The sequence below is a fragment of the Belonocnema kinseyi genome, chromosome 4 (assembly GCF_010883055.1).
Source record: "Belonocnema kinseyi isolate 2016_QV_RU_SX_M_011 chromosome 4, B_treatae_v1, whole genome shotgun sequence".
Lineage (NCBI taxonomy): Eukaryota > Metazoa > Arthropoda > Insecta > Hymenoptera > Cynipidae > Belonocnema > Belonocnema kinseyi.
This window is the reverse complement of record NC_046660.1, coordinates 43,273,821-43,294,095: the sequence shown is the minus strand read 5'-3', so window position 1 is coordinate 43,294,095 and position 20,275 is coordinate 43,273,821. Positions and strand designations below refer to the sequence as shown.

The window sequence follows — 20,275 nt, the reverse complement described above, 5'->3', positions numbered from 1 at the left end:
TGTGTGGCAAGAAATGTATGAACAACGAGGCTCAAAGAAATGCGTAGCCGGATGTCGGGAGAACCTGCTCATCGATAGATGTGTCTGCAAAGATGCAGCATTATACCAGCGTGACCTATCGATGACCTGGATTGATTATAGGAAAGCTTTCGATTCTACATCCCATAGACTTATCATCTGTCTTTTGAAAATCTTAAAGGTTCATCCGCAAATAGTTGAGTGCATAGAGAGATTGATGCCGCTTTGGAAAACCAGATTTACTATCTCATCTGGCAAATAAACGTGTGACAACTAACAAGGTCACGTTTCAGAGAGGTGTCTTTCAGGACGACACGATGAGCCCACTCCTCTTTTGCCTTACATTATTGCCACTATCTCTAGCACTTCGCCATTCCGACGGGTACTTTTTGCAGCAAACCTGCAGATCGAAAGTACAAGGTCACTCATGTATTTTATATGTACGATCTTAAGATCTATGCTAAAAACAAAGACCAACTACATCTAGCGTACCACAGAGCCGCATTCAGGATGTGACATCTATAAAAGATACTCTCCGAAGCAGATACAAACGTCTCATCCGGAAGATTTAGTCTTCCGAACTGTCGGCGAGGAACAAAGTATCTGCAACGAACATGCTTGCGGTCCCGGTGGTACTCTATTCATTTGGAGTGATTCCATGGACGAAGAACGAGCTTAGATCCCTTGATATCGGGACAAAAAAGGTTATGCACATGAACAAAAGCATGCTTCTTAAGTCTTCTGGTCCACGACTGTACTTCTGACGCCGTCAATGTGGTCGCGGAATATTGAATCTTGAATGTATTGACAACAGGATTATTCTGGGTACAGCGCATAGAGTCGCAAATGGAAGAGACCCTCTTCTTAAAATGGTCAAAAAGCACGAAAAAGTGGGCAAAGGAGAATTTCTGTACAAAGCAGCGGAGGAAGCTGCTGAAACACTCGGACTTAACTTCAATATTAGGGATGAGCAAAATGCATCAAATCTTATCTATCTCGAGTACTCACTCCTGAAAGCCTGGATTAAGAAAGAACAAGAGAAAAACTTTCGTGGACAGATCCTCGATAAGAGGATGCACGGTATCTTTCACGGAAATGTGGAGGATCAGTCAATGTCGTGTGAGCTAACTATTGCTTTCCTTAAATCACCCGGATTGGAGTCTGGTATGGAGGGTTTCATTTTGGCATGCCAAGACGGTGTCATTTCCACCTTAACATACCGTCGCCACATTTTGAGCCAAGACATTCCTGATGATAGCTGCAGGGCGTGCCATACACACCCCGAGCAGTTAGCTCGCATACTATCTAGTTATCCAACTCATGCGGGAACGACTTACATCCAAAAGCACAATGCAGCACTAAGAGTGCTTTATTACCATCTCTGTGACTCTTACAGCATTAACCTTAATATCGCTCCTTTAATGCTCCTGAGGAAATCGAGTCAATTGTCGAGAATGAGAAGTGCCGCATATACTGAAACTTTATATTCTCGAAAATTGTTTGTGTTGCACACTCGAGGCCTGACATGGTTCTTCTTGACTTCGAGAAGCGAACCATGTTCGTTATCGTATTTTCGGCACCAGCTGACAAAAACATCATAGCCAAGGAGAATTAAAAGAAAGAGATGTATCGAGACCTTATAAGGGAGTTGCAACGATTGTACCCGGAATATTCTGTTAAACTAATCGTCCTTATCATCAGCGCTCTTGGAGGTGCCAAGCTTTCACTCGCTAATGGCCTAAAAAGCATTCCTGCGTGTCAACAATGTGCCAAAACACTTGCGGGAAAAATGCAGAAGGCGGTAGTCCTTGGGTCACTCCGTGTTCTTAGGGTGCACGAAACTTTTGCTGGATCTTCGTATTGATTCCGTTACAGACTGTAACCATCCATCTGACAGTCGTGAGACGTGGTTGTGGCTGGAATTTTACCGCGATTTCGCTGGGAGCGGTGCAATTTTTCATATTAACACCCTGCGGTTGTCCTTATGACAAATTTCCAATTATGTATAAAGTAAAGTCATATTCATACCAGTCATACCATAGAGTGCGAAAAAGATGCTCTTTTGTAATTGTAACGTCTAAGTTGCACTTAAGCTTCCCTATGGTCGGTATGAATTTGACATTACGGTATATATACGTAATAAATGTTTATAAATTTGTGAGGCTTACCAAACAAAATTTTAAGCCGACTGATTAATTTATAAGTGGCTCATCCTGCATTTCGCCATGCTTATATTTTCTCACACCTGAGGTTGATTGCTGAGGTTTGACCTCCAGTGGGTTACATCTGCTCTCCTTTTTGTTATCATCATCGGAGGAAGGCTCATCCTGCATTTGTCTGCGCTCAAATGCGCTCACACCTGAGCTTGATGGCAGAAGTTCGGCCTATATCAGGTCACCTCAACTCTCCTGCTCACTGTCACCATCATCATCATCATCGCTTGACCCCCCCCCCTCTCTATCTCCCTCTCTCTCCTGATGGTAGGTTTGAAGCGAATGTTGTCTCGCTGCTGCTTCAGTTGGTGGAATAGATGCCAGATGGCAAGCAGTCTTCGGTACAGATTTAATGAGGTACTTGCATTGCTCTTTGTAGCGTCTCTTTTTTTGCAAGAGTTTAACTAATATTACCTTGCCTTGTCTGTAGAATCACATGGACGAGAAGACTGGTGAAGACGCCCTCCTCTTCCTCGTACATGCCCCGGGCGGTTTAATTATTTACGCACTAACATACACTTTCACCCAATAGAACAGATGCTTCTCAACATTTCAACGATTAAGGGACTAAGCTATTCCTGAAATTTGTCGAGTAAGTAGTCTCATATATTTACATATATAAGCTCGCCATTGTGAAAACCGTATACAATGAAAACATTTATGCCAATAATAAAATTATTTATTTAAAAAAAGAGAATAAGTTGTTAATGTGTACAAAAACGAATTATAAATAAAAAACGTTTTTTGAAAGTTTACGCCACTGCAAAAAAATACGCAGAGGTGGGGGGAGGGGTAACGAAAATGGTTCCTTATATTGACCCAAAGAACAGTTTAAAACCATAATTAATTTAGTCGGAATTAATGTCAAAAATTACACTTTTTTGCTCTAGCCCCTGGCCTACACAACTGGCTTCATATTTTTTTGTAAAGACATAGGGAGCGGTGTTGAGGCCAAATAGCTGGCAGTCCAGTTCAAAGAGAATTCCATCAATAGAAAACCTCAGATATTTCTGATAATTTTTCTTAATGTGAACAATATAATAAGCGTCTTTAGATCTAATTTACCCATAAAACAATTTAGATTTACTAACTAATAGGCTACTCTATAATCTTAGAGCTTAAAATTGTCAGTATTGATGAAGTGGTAAATTGTTTAAGATTGAGAATTAATCGATTTGTCCCATCCGGCTTAGGAATTATAAGACGATGCCCATCAAAAACTGGTCTGCTTTTAGGAAACATATACTGACGGCTTCTTTTAGTATTGAATTTTGAATTTGATCTGAAATGTAGCATTTCTCCTTGAAAGACCAATACGGTTGTCTGGAATTTTCACTGAAAATTCTAGAATCGGAGGTAATATTTTTGAAATAGTTCTAAGAAAAACTTCAGCCTACGAGCTAATTCACTTACATTCGTAATAATTAAGTCTTTCTTTGTTGAGTTGTAGCTTGCGTGTGGAAGCTTTTGCGTTGTCCTGTTTTTGGATTCACTCGATGGCTTTTGTTGGATTGAAACTGACTACTATCCGCGAGAAAATTCGAGTCCTCTGGCTTTGACGTTGAATAAGTACGTGAAGAAAAAATTGTAAGTTAATGAAAGACGTATCATTTTAAAGGTGCAAATTTTGTACGTTAATGAGCCGAAAAGTAAAATTCCAAAAAATTATTTCTAGCTTACAGATCTGAAAATACGATGAAAAGTGAGGGGATTTGATATCTTTTAAAAACAGTGAACTTTGAATCATAGTTTTTTATTGAAAAAATAATAGGAAAAATCAGAAAAAAATCATGGTAATAAAAATAATTTACAATTTGAAGGAAGTATGTGCTTCTTGTTGTCTTCGTACAAACCGACCGGAATGACCGGAATGTTCAAAGGAAATACTGACTTTAAATTAAATACTAAAATATTAAATGATCTCAAATAGCATACTTGATTTAAAACTGTTTCAAGAATCGGAATGAGTACATACGTCAGACCTTGGTTGACCCGGAACTCGCAGGAAAAAGGGCCCGAGTCGAAAAGAAAGACTATAACACCAAATAGATTATTAACAACTATTTAGCTCAAAAATTTTGACAGCAAAATTGTGTACAATGCTGATCCATCTGAAAAGAAAAATACTATTTTATTTATGATAACTGCACTTAATTTACGTTTTTTTATTACACGATTGCACACACAGTGACGCAGAGACCAACACAAAAATCTATAAAATAAAATTTATAATCAGAACATTTTAATAATGTATTATTAATGAAATGAGTCTTGATGAATTTGAATTCTTATATTAAGATCTAATTTAGCACTTTTTTAAAAATATAATCGATATCCTGAAGATTAACAGTGTGAGTCCGTATTGAAAAATTTCGTGGCGCCTTGCTGACTACTGCTTCCGGCTGGTCATCCTGGAGTCGACATAGGCGTATCAAAGACTGTCTCGGTTATTATAAAATAATAACTTACAAGTGAATAATATCATTATTTTTTATTAAATAAAACTCCGTTTTTATTACAATTTTTATCTACCGATAAGTGCGAAAAGATGCATTGTTTTTATCACGCCTGTCTATTCATGGAATACTAGCAATGCGGTATCCTGGCGCTGTCTAGTTTTTAACGTGTTTAACTTTAAGATTTCTACTGCCTAATTTTACGCAATTGAAATCTCAATATACGAACCGCATTCGCTATTAAGAATTCAGTTCTTATATTGAGATTTCAAATGGGTTAAATGATTATTATTTACAATCTTAAATAATTAATACTGTCCATTCAATTATTATTTTATGCTTTATGCAATCATGTTTTTCAGTTACTTAAATCTTACATGTTAAAATTATTTTATTTTCTGAATTCATGCCTGTAATTTTTGTTTAACTTAAAACCAAGATTCTCGCTAGAAATGAGCTAAAATCTGTACAGTCTTCATACATTCAAATAAGTAACGAACTCCTAGATAGTACCAAGGCTAAAACTAGACATTAGAAAGCTTTAAGTTAAACACGTAGAAAAATTATGCTGTGCCAAGATAGCGCATGGCTAGTATTCCATAAATAGGCATGCATGATAAAAACTTTACCAGCTTTAGAACTTGCTTTGGATTTATTCAAGACTGCCACGAAATATTTCCATCAGGGAGTGGTGATATAATAAAGCACCTTTAAGTTTTAAATTAAAGTGTCTTTAACTCTTAGATTATATTGGCCCGGTTGAAAAATTTCGTGATAGTCCTGAATCTATCTAAAGACAGTACAGTTTTTATTGCATTTTTATTACAGTTTTCATTTACCTATAAAGGCGAAAAAGTAATTTTTGTTGGCATGATCCATTAGTGATCAGGACAATAATCGGCTACTGAAGCAGAGTCGCCGCATCCTGTATTTACAAATACTTTCCTAATTGCTGAAATGATTATAGATATAATTATTATTATCTTAGACAGTTATACAAAAAACTGAAGAATATTTTGTAACTATTCTATAACATTGATTTCTCAAGTTTTCAATCATTGTAATCTCCATTTCTATATGCTAGCATAAGCATATAAGTACATACAAAAACAATTTTTGACCACATAATTATATGTTTATCAAAGATTTCATGTTATATCCTGCTTGTAAATAGTGGCATTATTTTTAATTTGAAAATTGCTATTATTCGCTTTTTCAAATTATTCAAAATCAATTAGAGCTATTTTCTGTACAACTTACGAGTTTCTAAACATATTTGGTAGTCTCTTCTTTCCTTGTCACTAATAAATGTACATCTAAACTTTGGTGCGCCCCATTCACCACAAAGTATTACACCTGGTGGATCCTAAAAGCGTATTATTTTTTAATAAGGGTGCTTGTTTCAGGAATCAAGTTTCTAATGTGAAAAAAGAAGACATTTTTTACTTTCTTATCAGAAAAGGTATTAAATTTGTATAAAATTTGCCTTCCCCCCAACGTTTTTGTCAAATATCTACGCTTTGAGACTCCCTGAATATTAAAACCGGTTTTTACGAATGAATCTGTCTGTCTCTTTGTGTGCCTGTAGATTTGTTGTTTGCGAGCATGATAAATTTCGAAAGAATTGACAGATTGTTATTGGCTTTTGGTATACTCTCTAAGTGTTCTAAACTAAAGGTCATTCGAACATTTTCGAGAGCACTCTTTTCCAAGATTCACAAATTTTCTGTACGGTTATTTGTAGTACTCAAAAAGGGAAACAATTTCTCTGTATGACTTTTTTTGTAACAAAAGTTACCAGAGTTATAGTACTTACAAAATTTAAAAAAAAACGAAAATGAAAATTTTAAGTCAAATAAAGCACGATGTGGAAAAAGTTAAGAGAAGCAAAATGTTTCTTTTTGATTGCCCTACAAGATTATTATAACAAATTTTTCAATTCCCCTTAAAAACAAAAAATTCAGATTTTGACAGCATAAATATAATAAGAAATTCCATTTTGCGGTCAAAGCATGCCAAATACGACAAATGATGACTGAACCAAAATTATGCACCCAAAAAAACAACAACATTAAAAATAAAAAAAATTAAATTTTTGAACAAACGACACAGTGTCTCAAAAAAATGAATAGACGAAAGTTGCTCTTCCGAAAAAGAGCTACAAATTTGTCATCAATAGTTTTTGGATAGGATTCGTAGTTTTTGTTTTAATTGTGAAAAATATCATTGAAAGCAAAATAATTAAATTTTTGGAAAAACGACGCAAGGCATGACAACAAATTAATGGACAAAAGATGTTTACCCAAAAAGAACATGAAAATTCTTTATTTATAATTTTTAGAAAATGCGAGCAAATTTTCTTTCAATCTTAAAAAATAAGGTTAAAAATTAAACAATTAACTTTTGAAAAAACGACACAAGTTCCAATAAAATGTTTAAGAACAATTTTTTTAATAGGATGTTCACTTTTTGTAATTTGAGAAGTAAGACAATGGAAATACTTTTGTTTTAATGCGAATTCATATTATGAATTGTAATAATATACATTTTGCGAAACGAAAGATTTTTCGGGGTCGCTTAGAATAAACTATAGTGTAAAATAAGAAGCACATACTAAAGTAATCATGATCAATAAAATTTGTACATTATTGAGCAATATTTGAATAAGCAATTTTAGGTCTAGGTACAGAAATAATACACTTGATATACATTTTCGAACGTAATGTAGAAAAGTTCACATTTTTGACAAAATCGATTGGGAAGCACGAGATTCTTGATGAGAAGTGTTCGTTAAATCCGAAAGAGCTTTAAAGAAAAGAGAATTCACAATCACCAAATTACATTTATCCATGCTTTGACCTTTAATTTTGAAAGGTCTGTGCACGCATTTTGAGGCAATACAAAGACCGTACGCGTAGCGCGAGGCATATACACATTATCGAGCACGAAGCGTGAGAACCAACAGTTGCGGGCCCTAGGGCCTAGATGAAAATGTGCCCACCCAGCGGGCAGAATTTTTATACTCACCCTGATTTTATCTCGGCAGTTTGACATATTTCGCATGTATTCATCCTTATCACCATGGTCGTTATCAAGAAGAATGTAAGTGTCATGAAAGAAATATATTTTAGGTTAGCATGAATAATGTAGATGTCGACATTTTCATAATTTCATTTCAAGCGCTCAAAACTAAAGCGAAACACTATGTACCGAATTTAATGTAAGATTTTAAATCAAGTTCAGTTATAGAATAAGGAATTACAACAAGGTAACACTGTTAATTAATAATGTTTATCCCTAGTGTAAAAATCTTCTGGCGTTGGCCAGCCCGAGACCAGACCGTCTAGACTCTAATCTGGCGCAGATCAGACGGTCTAGTCTGGAGCTGACGAGACCTGTAACGCTTTTGTAAATTTTGTGGGCAGACGGTCTAACCAGCCGCTATTCAGCGAGAAAATTCGAGTCCTCTGGCTTTGACGTTGAAAAAGTAACTGAAGAAAAAATGGTAGGATTATGAGAGAGGTATCATTTTAAAGGTGCACATGTTGTACATTAATGAGCCGAAAAGTAATATTCCAAAACATTTTTTGTAGATTATAGATCTGAAAATCTGATGAAAAGTAAGGAAATTTGAAAGCTTTAAAAACAGTGAACAGCATAGTTTTGTATCGAAAAAATAATAAAAACAATTAATTAATGAAAATTAATAAAAACAATTTGAAGGAAGTATGTGCTTATTTTTGTTTCCGTGCAAATTGCGATATTTGAAGTCAGTTTTTTATATAGGAAAGCAAGTGCGAGAGCCCAGCGTGATGCCGTTTTTTCAGGGGATCTTCCTCGGTTTTCCTCGCCACATGGAAAAGGTTCAAAGGCCAAAATGAGGCTCGGAGGCGCAAGTTGGGTAGGTCGGTCTGAGGAAAACCGAGGAGATCCCCTGAATAAATGGCACCACGCTGGTTTCTAGCACTTTATTTCCCATATAAAAAACTGACTTCAAATATTGCAATTTGCACGAAGAAAACAAGAAGTACACACTTCCTTTAAATTGTCAATTATTACAGATAGTTTAACTAACTACCTTCAATTTAAATCACTTCATTATCTTCATTAGAACTGAAGATAGTTCGGTCGCATATTTATTCACAAAAAACGAACAATTATGTATATTTTGAAAATTTTTCAACGGCAATCTGTTCAAAAATGTTTAAAGTACTACCATTTTTTCAGATTTTTCCTATTATTTTTTCAATACAAAACTATGCTTCAAAGTTCACTATTTTTAAAAGCTATCAAATTTCCTTAATTTTCATCAGATTTTCAGATCTGTAAGCTGAAAAATTTTTTTTGCAATATTACTCTCCGGCTCATTAATGAACAATATTTGCACCTTTAGAATGATACCTCTTTCATTAACCTACCATTTTTTCTGCACTTACTTTTTCAATGTCAAAGGCAGAGGACTCGAATTTTGTTGCCGATAGTATTGCAGTAATGGCCCAGTACAGATTTCCTGAGTCCTAGTACTGGCTTGTAACGTTCCGCAGTACTGGCTTGCGATTCTGGCACGGTACTGCACACCAGCATAATTACAAAAATGTAAATTTTAAACTTTTTGTTTAATTTTAAAATCCACTATTGATATGCTCTAAAGATAAAACAAAAAAGGTATTAAAAAAAGAATTAATAATTGATTGCGATTATTTTGTCTATAAATGTTAATTTGTTCTGCTCATAATGGATACATATATTATATTTTTAGCATTACATTAAAAATGAAAATTTTTCTCATAAGCCACAACTCTAAAAATTTTAAAAAAAAACGAGCATAAGCACCAACATTTTCTTACAAATATTTGTCTTTATATATATTTTTGAAAAGTCTTTTTCAGAAAATTTTTCTAGGCAAATGTTTATTCCATATTTTTTTCAAACATTTTTTTCCAACATTTTCTTCGAACATTTTTTTAGACATTGTTTTTTTAATTATTAAAAAAATTGTCGCCTATTTTGCCTAATTTCTCTTAGTGTAACTTTTGGACGTTTAGCTATTTTGGACTAGTTTACATTGATTAAGAATTGCATCAAATGTAATTCTAAGGGAAAAAAATTTATTTTTAATGGTGTTAATTTCTTTTTTTGTATGATTTTAGGCACCCGGACAGTTTTTCAAAAAGAGTTACAAAAATTTGGCAGATTTACACTTAGAAATTGTTATGGTATGCATTGCGGACCAGTCCTAGATCTGGATCAGACGTGACTGTCAAAACAATAAGAGAACAAAACCATTATTTTTAGTAATGCTAATTTCTTATTTTGTATAATTTCAGTCACCTTGACAATTTCTTAAAAAAGGTTAGAAAAATTTGGCAGATTAACACTTAAAATTTTTTATGGTATGGATAGCGGACCAGTCCTAGATCTGAGCCAGACTAGACTGTCAAGACAATAATAGAAAAAAAAATTATTTTTGGTAATACTAGACGGTACTAGACTAAACAGTCTAGACGTGTCGCCAGATCTGGGCCAGATCGGACATCAGGCAGCCAGAAGATCAATGTGCAGCTGGCTTACCGCTTAATAAATAGGGTCAATTAAATCAAATCAAAATGCTGCATTTATAAGGACGTAAATTCATATTATGTACATAAAGGAAGCAATAAAACACCCATTTGGAAGTACTTTTTAGCGGTTTCCTAAATTTTTATCACTAACTATAAAAATGAAAATAATATAAATTAAACTCACATCTACTGTCGTTAGTTGCTGGACTGCATCGTTATCCATTGATAAAGTTACCACTACTTTAAAAATAAAATACACTTATTTTTATTTTCTGATATTAATGTTGTCAGAAATATCAGTTAATTTGAAGTTAAGAAATTTTCAATCAAGTCTAGACTGTAGTGAATCGAATTTTTACATTTTCAACAATAGAAGGTATTAGATTTGTGGAAAATTTGACCCCCTTCATTTTTGTCAAATGTCCACGTTTTGAGACCCCCTGAATCCGAAAAACAGGTTTTTACGAATATGTCTGTGTGTGCGTGTGTCTGTAGATTTTTAGTTTTTTAGCACAATAACTTTCGAAAGAATTGACCGATTGGATTGTCATTTGGTATACTCTTTTAATGTCCTAAAATTAAGGTCAAATTCGTTAGTCAGCCATGTTGGATGAAAATTCAAAAAGTGAGCGTATTTTGAAACGTTTTGAGAGCACTTTTTTTCAAAATTCGAAAATTTTCTGTATGGATATTTATAGTATTCCAACAGTCGAATAATTTATCCTCCTGACTTTTTTTTATAAAACCAAAATTTACCAGAGTTATAGCATTTACAAAATTCCAAAAAACACAAGAAAATCAACATTATAACCCAAATAACGCACGATATGACAAAAAGTCAACAGAAGAATAATTTTCTTTTTAATCTTTTTAAATTTTTTTATAAATAAACAAATATGACGAAAAAATGGTCTCTTTTCTATTTGACGTTCCCGGTGCTCGTCAATAACAGGAAATTGTTTGAGATCGCTCAAGTTGCATAAAATAGCATTAGTTAAAGTTATTTCAATATTCGACAATATACAAAAAATTTGATCAACAAATTATTTTTTGAAACAATTTTTTCCACGATTTTCCATAAATACACGTTTTTTCATTTTATGTTGCAAGAAAGTGGAATCAAAACAACATTATTTACAAAAATTTCTCTTCTAATTATAATTGTTTATATGTGACGTGCGCCGAATAAAGGGGGCTCACTCTAAATAAATCGAAATCAAGGTTTTTTCACATTTTTATATAGTTTTTGAGCTGCTGTTTCTAATTAAACCATCGGAAAAAATATCCGAGCGTTATTATTGCAAATAATTGAGTTGTTAGGTACCCGAGTAATAAGGATTTGGCTCGTGTTTCGTCGGAACAATTAATTTGATTTCTTTTTAACTAGAAACTAAGCTCATAATTTATCTATTCACCATGTTTCGTATCCTTTTAATGAACTGTTGTATTTTATTTTACTACGATTTTTCATCTCAACAGTAATAAAGAATTTCAATCTCAGTCGAGTTCATTAGTCTCTCAGATTGTAAATTCTATGATAACTATTGGTTTCTGTTCAGGCTGTATGTGTAACTAAGTAAATGGTCATCAACCGTAGGGATTTAAAATCTGTTATTTATGAATTTATCACTTAGACGTGATGCTCGTGCCATCACTAAGGATTAGGTCTGTAAATCTTTACTAATGGTGTTCTAAAGTTCGACCCTTAAACGAGCCTGAGTAGAGCTGGCACCTTGTCTTAGTTTTAACCAATCAGAGGCGACTGTTGTAATTTTCGACACACCCTCTGTACGTACCTTCAACCTCGAATGCTTACCGCTAGAAAACAGCAAGCAGATACCTTTCCGCTTCCGAACAAGCAACACGTTAAGTCCAAAGACCAAAGTTCTCCTTGTATATAGTTTGAATCAATGTTCTATTTCGTGATAAATAATGGTTTGACTTATTTCAACAACCACACAAAAACATTTTGATCCTTCGAATTACGTATGTTCTAACGGGCGAATTTTATATTCGCAAAATTCCGCGCAGAACATTGACTTATATCGGCTTTCAGTGAGAAAATTCCACAGTGAATTTAAAAATGAATATCAAGTTCAGTGAATTCAGAGCAGCTGCAAAGTGAAGATCACGTTTCAAGAGTGACTAAATTTGCTTAACCGAGTGGCAGTGCTGTCCACAGGTGAAAATAAGGTTATCAGTGAAGTTTCAACCTCCACTTTCAAAATTCATCATTTTAAAGATGAGCACTGAACAGTAGCCAACACTGAAAAGCAAGTCAGCACCAAGGAGAAAGTGTTAAGTTCCAAACTCGCCTTCTTTTTATCAACTTCATTCGAGGACGTCAAACTTCCAAAAGGCGTCACTTCTGCAAGGAAGCTATCTCTCTGGAAAGATTTTAAAACCAGACCATATCTCGAGCCACTGTATTGTCTCCGAGGTTGGACAAACGCAACCCCAATCGTCTGAAGTTATCGCGAGCCAACTCATCGTGCTAAGTAAGTCAAGAGAGTTCTCAATTTCATTTTCAACCTTTGCATTCCACTCCCAATAACGCCTTAATCTCGACGCAAAAATTTGATATTTATATACAGTGTGTTTCTTGTAATCATAGCTGATTCGCTCACAAAATTAAAAAAGCTTCGCGGTTCAACAAAGCGCCAATTAACCTCTTTCGAAAGTGTTTTCAAATCAATTACTGAAAATACCGATTTAGAATCACTTGATTTAAAAGGTAGACTGAACAAACATCTCCCTTACTGGGATGAATTTAACGAAGTTCAGAATAAAATTGAAGATTTACCTCAAACGGAAGAAGAGGAAGCAACAAACGAGTCAGAAAGGTTTTCGTTTGAAACTCGTTTTTACATCATCATCGGAGCAGCTAAAAAATATTTAGAAAAAATTTTAATAGAATCCACATCTTCCACTGCCTCGGGTTGTAATTCGGGTAGAAACGTAACTGTCTCATCTCGCGATAATTCATTTCGACGCTCGTCGCGCTTTGAACTTCCCAAGCTCCAAACGCCGACCTTTCACGGTTCTTATGACACTTGGTTCAACTTTCGCGACGCGTTCAAATCGATGTGTCATGATAATGACGAAATTCCAATACTGCATAAATTTTATTATTTTAAGGCCTGTGGCAAGGATGAAGCGGCGGAAGTCATTGCATCGGTCGAAACAATGAACGAAAATTACCCTGCCGCTTTGGAACTTCTAAAAAATCGCTACGACAATAGAAATTTTATCGTTGATACTCATGTTAGATCTCTTTTCGAAACTCCATGTATTTCAAAGAAATTCTCAATTCGCAATTTGGTAGATACTGTACAGAAACATTGTCGAGCTCTTAAAGCAATATCCTAACCGGTCGATCACTGGAACACATTACTCATTTTTATTGTAAAGGGCAAGTTAAACAATTACACGCGAGAGAAATGAGAGGAATCTCTGAAGGGAACAGACGTGCCGTCCTTTGAAAAGCTTATCTCATTCCTTAAACAGCGTGCTATTATTGAAGGTTCCCACTCATTTCAAAAGCACACTTCACTTCTAAAACCGAACCAATTTTCCAAAAGGCATTTTGAGTAACCCCATTCAAAGCAGGCTCAACCTTGTAATAAAACAACGGTAGCGTCAAGTTCAAGACCTAAACAAGTTACGTGTCCCGTTTGCCCAAGGCAACATACACTCCTCTCATGTCCCGATTTTCAAAACATGTCTCCAAAAGACATGTACAATGAAATAAAAAAGACCTCTTTTTGTCATAATTACCTGATAGGTTATCATTGCACTGTCGACTGCCGTGCGAAGACGTGCGAGAAATGCCAAAAGCCACATAACGTGCTTCTCCATTTCGAGAGAGAAACACCCGCAGACTTGGATTTGTCCGCGTCGTATACTGCCACGACGTTCCCGAGTCTCCCGATTCAGCTGGCTTCGCAGGTTCTTTTAGGAACAGCGATTGTCGATATGAGCAATGCCAAAGGACAGTACCAATCTTATCGCGCTCTCCTAGACTTTTGCTCTTAATGCAACGCAATGATTGAGAAGGTAGCCGATTCACTAGGAATTGAAAAAAAACGAGTCGACATTAGGCTGAAAGATGTACAAAATCTGCATTCGAATGTAAATTACCTGACTTCAGGAAAAATAAAATCTCGTCGAAGTGATATCAAAATTGATCTCTCCTGCCTAGTGTTCAAGGAGATTTCTGAACCAATGTCAAGTATGCCCTTGGATAAAATTATTTTAATTACCGGAAAACATTATTTTAGCTGACCCTGACTTTGATAAGCCTGCTGAAATCGACCTGTTAATAGGCGCCGAATTCTTTTATATAGTTTTTAAGCTCAGGTCAAATTCGCGTCAAGGGTCAATCAGCTATATTTCTAACATTAGGTCAAAGGAAGAATTGGCCTGTGAAGAGTATTACAAAAATACCATTCCAAGAGAAGTTTCAGGCAGATATTGCGTCAAACTTTCTTTCAATGACAAACGGGACTGCAGCGTTTCCATCCACTCGAAAGAAGATTCAAGAAAGATCCTGCCCTCAAGGAGCAATACACTGCATGCATTCAAGGTTATTTTGAAGAGTCACACATAAAATCAATTTCAAGCAATGAACCGAACAATCAGGATGATTATCTTCCGCATCACGCTGCTGTCAAGACATGCAGTCTTACGACAAAAACAAGAGTCGTTTTTGACGGCTCCGCAAAAGCGGCAAATTCAAATTCGAAAGGATTTAATTGGTATTTTAAAGAACGGGGGTTTCAATATTCGAAAATGGCATCTAATGATCCTCAATTAATGAACTTTTTTTCGGACGAGTACTCCAAGGCTTTCATGTCTTTGGACCCCTCGGAAACTATAAAAACTTTAGGAATTCACTTGGATGCTGTAGCTGACTCAATCACGTATACTGTCAATGTGGCTGATACTAGTAAACCTATCAGTAAACGTTCAATGCTGTCACAGATTTCAAAAATGTTCGATCCATTGGGACTACTCGGTCCAGTTATAGTGATAGCAAAGATAATGATCCAACAGCTTTGTAAACTCCAACTCACATGGGACACTCTGATTCCAGAGAAGTCTCAGGAATTTTGGATTCACTATCAGAGTCAGTTGCAGCTTCTCAATAATATTGAATTCAGTCGCTGCCTGCTAATTCCAAATGCAAACGAAATTCAGCTGCATGGATTCTGTAACTAGCGAGAAGGCCTAAGGAGCCTGTTTCTAGTTTTGCTCAACTGATCAGCAAGGCAATTATCAAAGTAGCCTCATCTGTTCGAAGTCACGAGTCGCACCTTTAAAAACTACAACTATATCTCGATTAGAGCTCTGCACAGCGAATCTTTTATCAAGGCTATATAGCATCATCTTCAAGGCTTTTCCGTTCAAGGTTGTCAAGGTTTATTTCTGGTCGGATTCAGGTATTGTACTAAATTGGATCAGCAGTCCGTCTTATACCTTGAAAACCTTCGTTGCTAATAGAATTGCTGAAATATAAGCAGAATAACCCTGCTGACCAACTTTCACGTGGTCAATTCTCTGAAGAATTCCTTCGAAACGCCCTTTGGACTCACGGGCCTCGATGGCTGAATCAAGACAGAGACACGTGGCCTCAGTTATCTTTTAAAAAGCACGAGGTCCCAGAAACGCGCATCAATTCCTCAACGCTGTCGTGTAACCTTATACAGGAAAGGAGGCCGGAAAACAAATTGCTTGAACGTTTTAGCAACTTCAAAAGACTAATAACCGTGGTAGCGTATTGTTTACGCTTTATACACAAATGCAAAAACAAAGATCCCACAACCAGACAAACGAGCGACCTGTCCACGAGTGAATTGAATAAAGCGTTTCACGTCATAATTAAAATCACGCCTTTTAAAACTGAACCCTTTTCTCGACCAAGGAATCATCAAGGCAGGTGGTAGATTGGCAAACGCTAATGTGCCAGATTCTCATAAACATCACATAGTACTTCCACAGCATCATCACATTTCAAAAATTATCATTCGCGATGAACACATTGATCGTGTGCATGCCGGGGTAAACGCCACGCTTTATGGTGTTCGCGAAACCTTGTGGCCAATAGACGGCCGTAATACTGTGCGGCACGTGATTCGACAATGTATAAGATGCTTTCGAGCGAAACCGAGCGAAGTAAAATATGTCATGGGAACTTGCCAAAAAATCGTGTATCACTCTCTCGACCGTTTACCGACGTGGGGGTGGATTATTGTGGTCCTTTTTTCATTAAGGATTGCCGACATCAGAATCGTATAAAATTAAAAACCTATGTTTCAATCTTTCTTTGTCTTGCTACCAAGGCTGTTCATATAGAACTAGCCTCCAATTTGTCAACCGAGGCCTTTCTGGCTTCTTTATAGAGATTTCTTGCGCGAAGAGTAATGCCTATCTCAATTCCATCCGACAGCTTCGCGAACTTTATCATCAAATTGATCCATTCGAGAAAAACAAGGAAACTCAAGCCTTCCTTTGAAGGAAGGAAATTAACTGGCGTTTCATTCCTCCGCGAGCTCCTCATTTCGGAGGTCTCTGGGAGGCCGCGGTTAAGTCTTTTAAAAAACACTTTACGCGAATTGCAGGAAATACTCTTTTAACCTTCGAACAGCTTCAAACTTACGTTGTTGGGATTGAGTCAATCCTGAACTGGCGTCCTTTATCTCCCTTGCCCTCCAACCCCAACGACCTTCTCTCTTTAATCCCAGTTTATTTCCTGATTGGGACCTCTGTGACGAGTTTCCGCAACGAGACAAGCATAACATTCCAGCTAATCGCTTGAACTGCTGGGAACTCGCTCAGCAAATGCGTCATCATTTTTGGGACAGATGGCATCGAGAGCATTTAGGTGAATTAATTTCACGCAGCAAGTGGAAAACAGCTACCAAGCAAAATAATATCGAGATTGAGACTCTTATTGTTATAAAGGAAGAAAATTTGCCACCGATGAGCTGGAAAATTGGACGAATCACCGAAGTTCATCCAGGTCAAGATGGAGTAATTCGAGCAGTCACACTTCGAAGTTCATCAGGTGTCTATATGCGGGCCTTAAAAAATATGTACCCTATTCCAATCAACATGGATGATTAAATAATTTCAGATCGCTCTTTCATTCACAAATCACTTTTTCTTTGTCCACGCAATCATGTTCTAGGATTAAAGCATTTACGGCCAATCTAAGGTCTCGGTCCTTTTTATAGAAGTTATAACTATTGCAACTTGTACGCATTTTATTATTTCACTTGAAATTAATTTTTTTAAGGGAAATCCGATGTTTTTTATCTACCTTTTTTGCTATCATGATAGTCACACATGCGTAGAAATGTATTAACTAGTCCTGTTTCTTATTGTGTTATTTTGAACGCATGGCATTCAAAGGGGGCCGTCGTGTTCCGTCGGAGCAATTAATTTTATCTCTTTTTAACTGGAAACTAAGTTCATAGTTTATATATTCACCATGTTTCGTATCCTTTAAATGAACTGTTATATTTTATTTTCTACGATTTTGCATCTCAACAGTAATAAGGAATTTCAATCTCAGTCGAGTTCATTAGTCTCTCAGATTGTAAATTCTATGATAACCATTGGTTTCTGTTCAGGCTGTATGTGTAACTAAGTAAATGGTCGTCAACCGTAGGGATTTAAAATCTGTTATTTATGAATTTATCACTTAGACGTGATGCTCGTGCCATCACTAAGGATTAGGTCTGTAAATCTTTACCAATGGTGTTCTAAAGTTCAACCCTTCAACGAGCCTGAGTAGAGCTGGCACCTCGTCTTAGTTTTAACCAATCAGAGGCTACTGATGTAATTTTCGACACACCCTCTGTAAATACCTTCATTCTCCGAATGCTTACCGCTAGAAAATAACAAGCAGATACCTTTCCGCTTCCGAACAAGCAACACGTTAAGTCCAAAGACCAAAGTTCTCCTTGTATATAGTTTGAATAAATGTTCTATTTCGTGATAAATAGTAGTTTTAGTTATTTCAATAACCACACAAAAACAGCTCGAATGCTCAAGATTCCGTGAAACATCTCCCACCACTCACCATACCATCACGCGTCTTATCTATACCCCGCCCGTGAGCCGCCTCTACGACCTATCTCCTTCCGTGAGAATGTAGTGGTAAGGGGAGAGGGAAGATTTCGTGAGTCTTCCCTCTCTCCTAAAAGTCCAGTCTATCGGATCGACTTTAACCACTCGTCCCGAGAAATCTCACTTTTCAAAGTAAGATCCTTTTCTTTGGCGCATGTCACATATTATAAACACTAGCAGTCTTGCGCGCGCCACGGCGCGCGCCGATTTATCTTTTTATGAAAAAGAATAAATCAAAAGCCTATCTTTTCTATGTTATACATATTCATTGAATGTTACAAAATATTAGTATAAAAGAAGACACCAAGGGATGAGTTCTGTATCTGAAACTGTAATTAATCTTTTATAATAGGATTTCAACAAATATAATATTTTTTTGTAGAAAATGAAATAAAACTATTTTATTCCAAATGAGCTTTTTGTTATTAAAAATTAATCTACACCTAATATTGATGAATAGCATTTATTACAATTTTGTAACTCACGTTGATGATAATCGTATTCTTTAAATAATGAACTTTACATTTTTAAACCACAATTTTTATCAAACAATTTAGCAAAATTTTTGCACACACATTACAATTATTAATGACCTTATAGGTAAAAGCACATTTAATAAGCTTTTTGATACTTGGTAAACTCTCCCCTGAAAATCTTGGTCAAGTCTCCCCAATATTAGTTCATGCGTTCAATATCATAAAAATTGTAGTAATAACTGTTTCATTATTCCGATTTATACTAAATCATTACACTACTTTGTAAAAATTAACGCGATATATGATTACTGTACGAATTTCGATTACAAGAGTAGATAAATCCTTATAAAGTTGGGAAAAAATTACATTATTGAACGCAAATTTCTGCCAATTTCCGAATCTCGGGCTTAGTTAAGTCTCCCACAGTCCCTTGGACTTATCACATTAAAATTTATTAAAAACATTAATATTTTCTTTAAAATTAAACTTATAATTATTATATTTTAATACCATAAAAATTAATGACATTTTGTATTAAAAATAACACTTTCAACAAATAAATACTTGAAAAATTATTATCTGGGGTGAAGGTGTTGTAAAAAATTGGGTTTGTGATGGTAGATGGAGGGTAAAGGTGTTTTAAGTGTTTTACATAAAAATAGTCTTCTGATTTGAAAGTTTAAGAATTGGGAAAATTTTTTTATTTCCTAACTGACAATTCTTTAGTTGTTGAAAATTCGTGAAAAATTAATCTCTGTGGTTAAAAGATTTACTATTTTTTTGAAAATTCTTTCTTTTTCATAATAAATTAATTTTTTGTTTGAAAAAATCACTTTTCTACTTTTGGTTTAAATTCGAATCTCTTATATAAAATTAATCTTTATGATTAAGAATTCGTTTTCTTATTTTTATAATGCATCTCTTGGCAGCATCTGCATTCGTTGAAATATCAAATAATACATTTTCTATCGAAAATCCATATTTGCATGTTAAAAATTCAACTACTTTGTTGAAATTTTAGATACTGGTTCGAAAATTCAACTTTGGTTAGGGTCATCCATATACCAGGTGGACACTTTTGGGGGAAGGGGGGGTATGGCAAAATTCCACGCTTGTCCACGAGGGGGACCGGGGGGGGGGGGGGGGGGGGGGGGGGGGTGGAGCTAGAATCCACGTGGACACACATCTCCCTAAATCTGTGAAAAAATATACTGAAATGAGACAAGGTATATTCTAGGTATACTCCAATTTTTATATTGTGCTCGCGCACAATATAATTTTTATTTTTATTTGACTAGCAGCTCCTGAGTGGTGCTAAAGTTAACTGGGAAACTGTCAAACATGTCAAAAATTCGATGGAAAAAACTTCATTTTAGTACTCTTCAAACCCATTGAGGATGATTGTTTTGGTGCTAAAA

At 35.6% G+C, this 20,275-nt stretch overlaps 1 protein-coding gene and 1 long non-coding RNA gene across 5 annotated transcripts in view; both read right to left on the bottom strand.

The window, feature by feature from the left end:
- The window catches only part of LOC117171426, a 6,720-nt gene extending 2,840 nt beyond the window's left edge, over positions 1-3,880 (bottom strand). Inside the window, exons 1-2 of the long non-coding RNA XR_004466874.1 lie at positions 3,645-3,880; positions 2,187-3,575 (exon numbers count right to left, since the gene is read on the bottom strand). This is a non-coding gene — a long non-coding RNA (uncharacterized LOC117171426). The remainder of the gene's footprint in view (positions 1-2,186; positions 3,576-3,644) is intronic.
- A 501-nt stretch (positions 3,881-4,381) lies between these two features.
- LOC117171921 overlaps positions 4,382-20,275 on the bottom strand; it is a 20,451-nt gene continuing 4,557 nt past the window's right edge. Inside the window, exons 3-7 of one of the 4 annotated variants that reach the window (XM_033359579.1) lie at positions 10,433-10,488; positions 7,715-7,759; positions 5,948-6,053; positions 5,527-5,639; positions 4,382-4,695 (exon numbers count right to left, since the gene is read on the bottom strand). In XM_033359579.1, the coding sequence (XP_033215470.1) occupies positions 5,566-5,639; positions 5,948-6,053; positions 7,715-7,759; positions 10,433-10,488 (281 nt within the window). In that variant the 3' untranslated portion in view covers positions 4,382-4,695; positions 5,527-5,565. The other 3 variants (XM_033359578.1, XM_033359577.1, XM_033359580.1) reach the window with 3 other exon arrangements.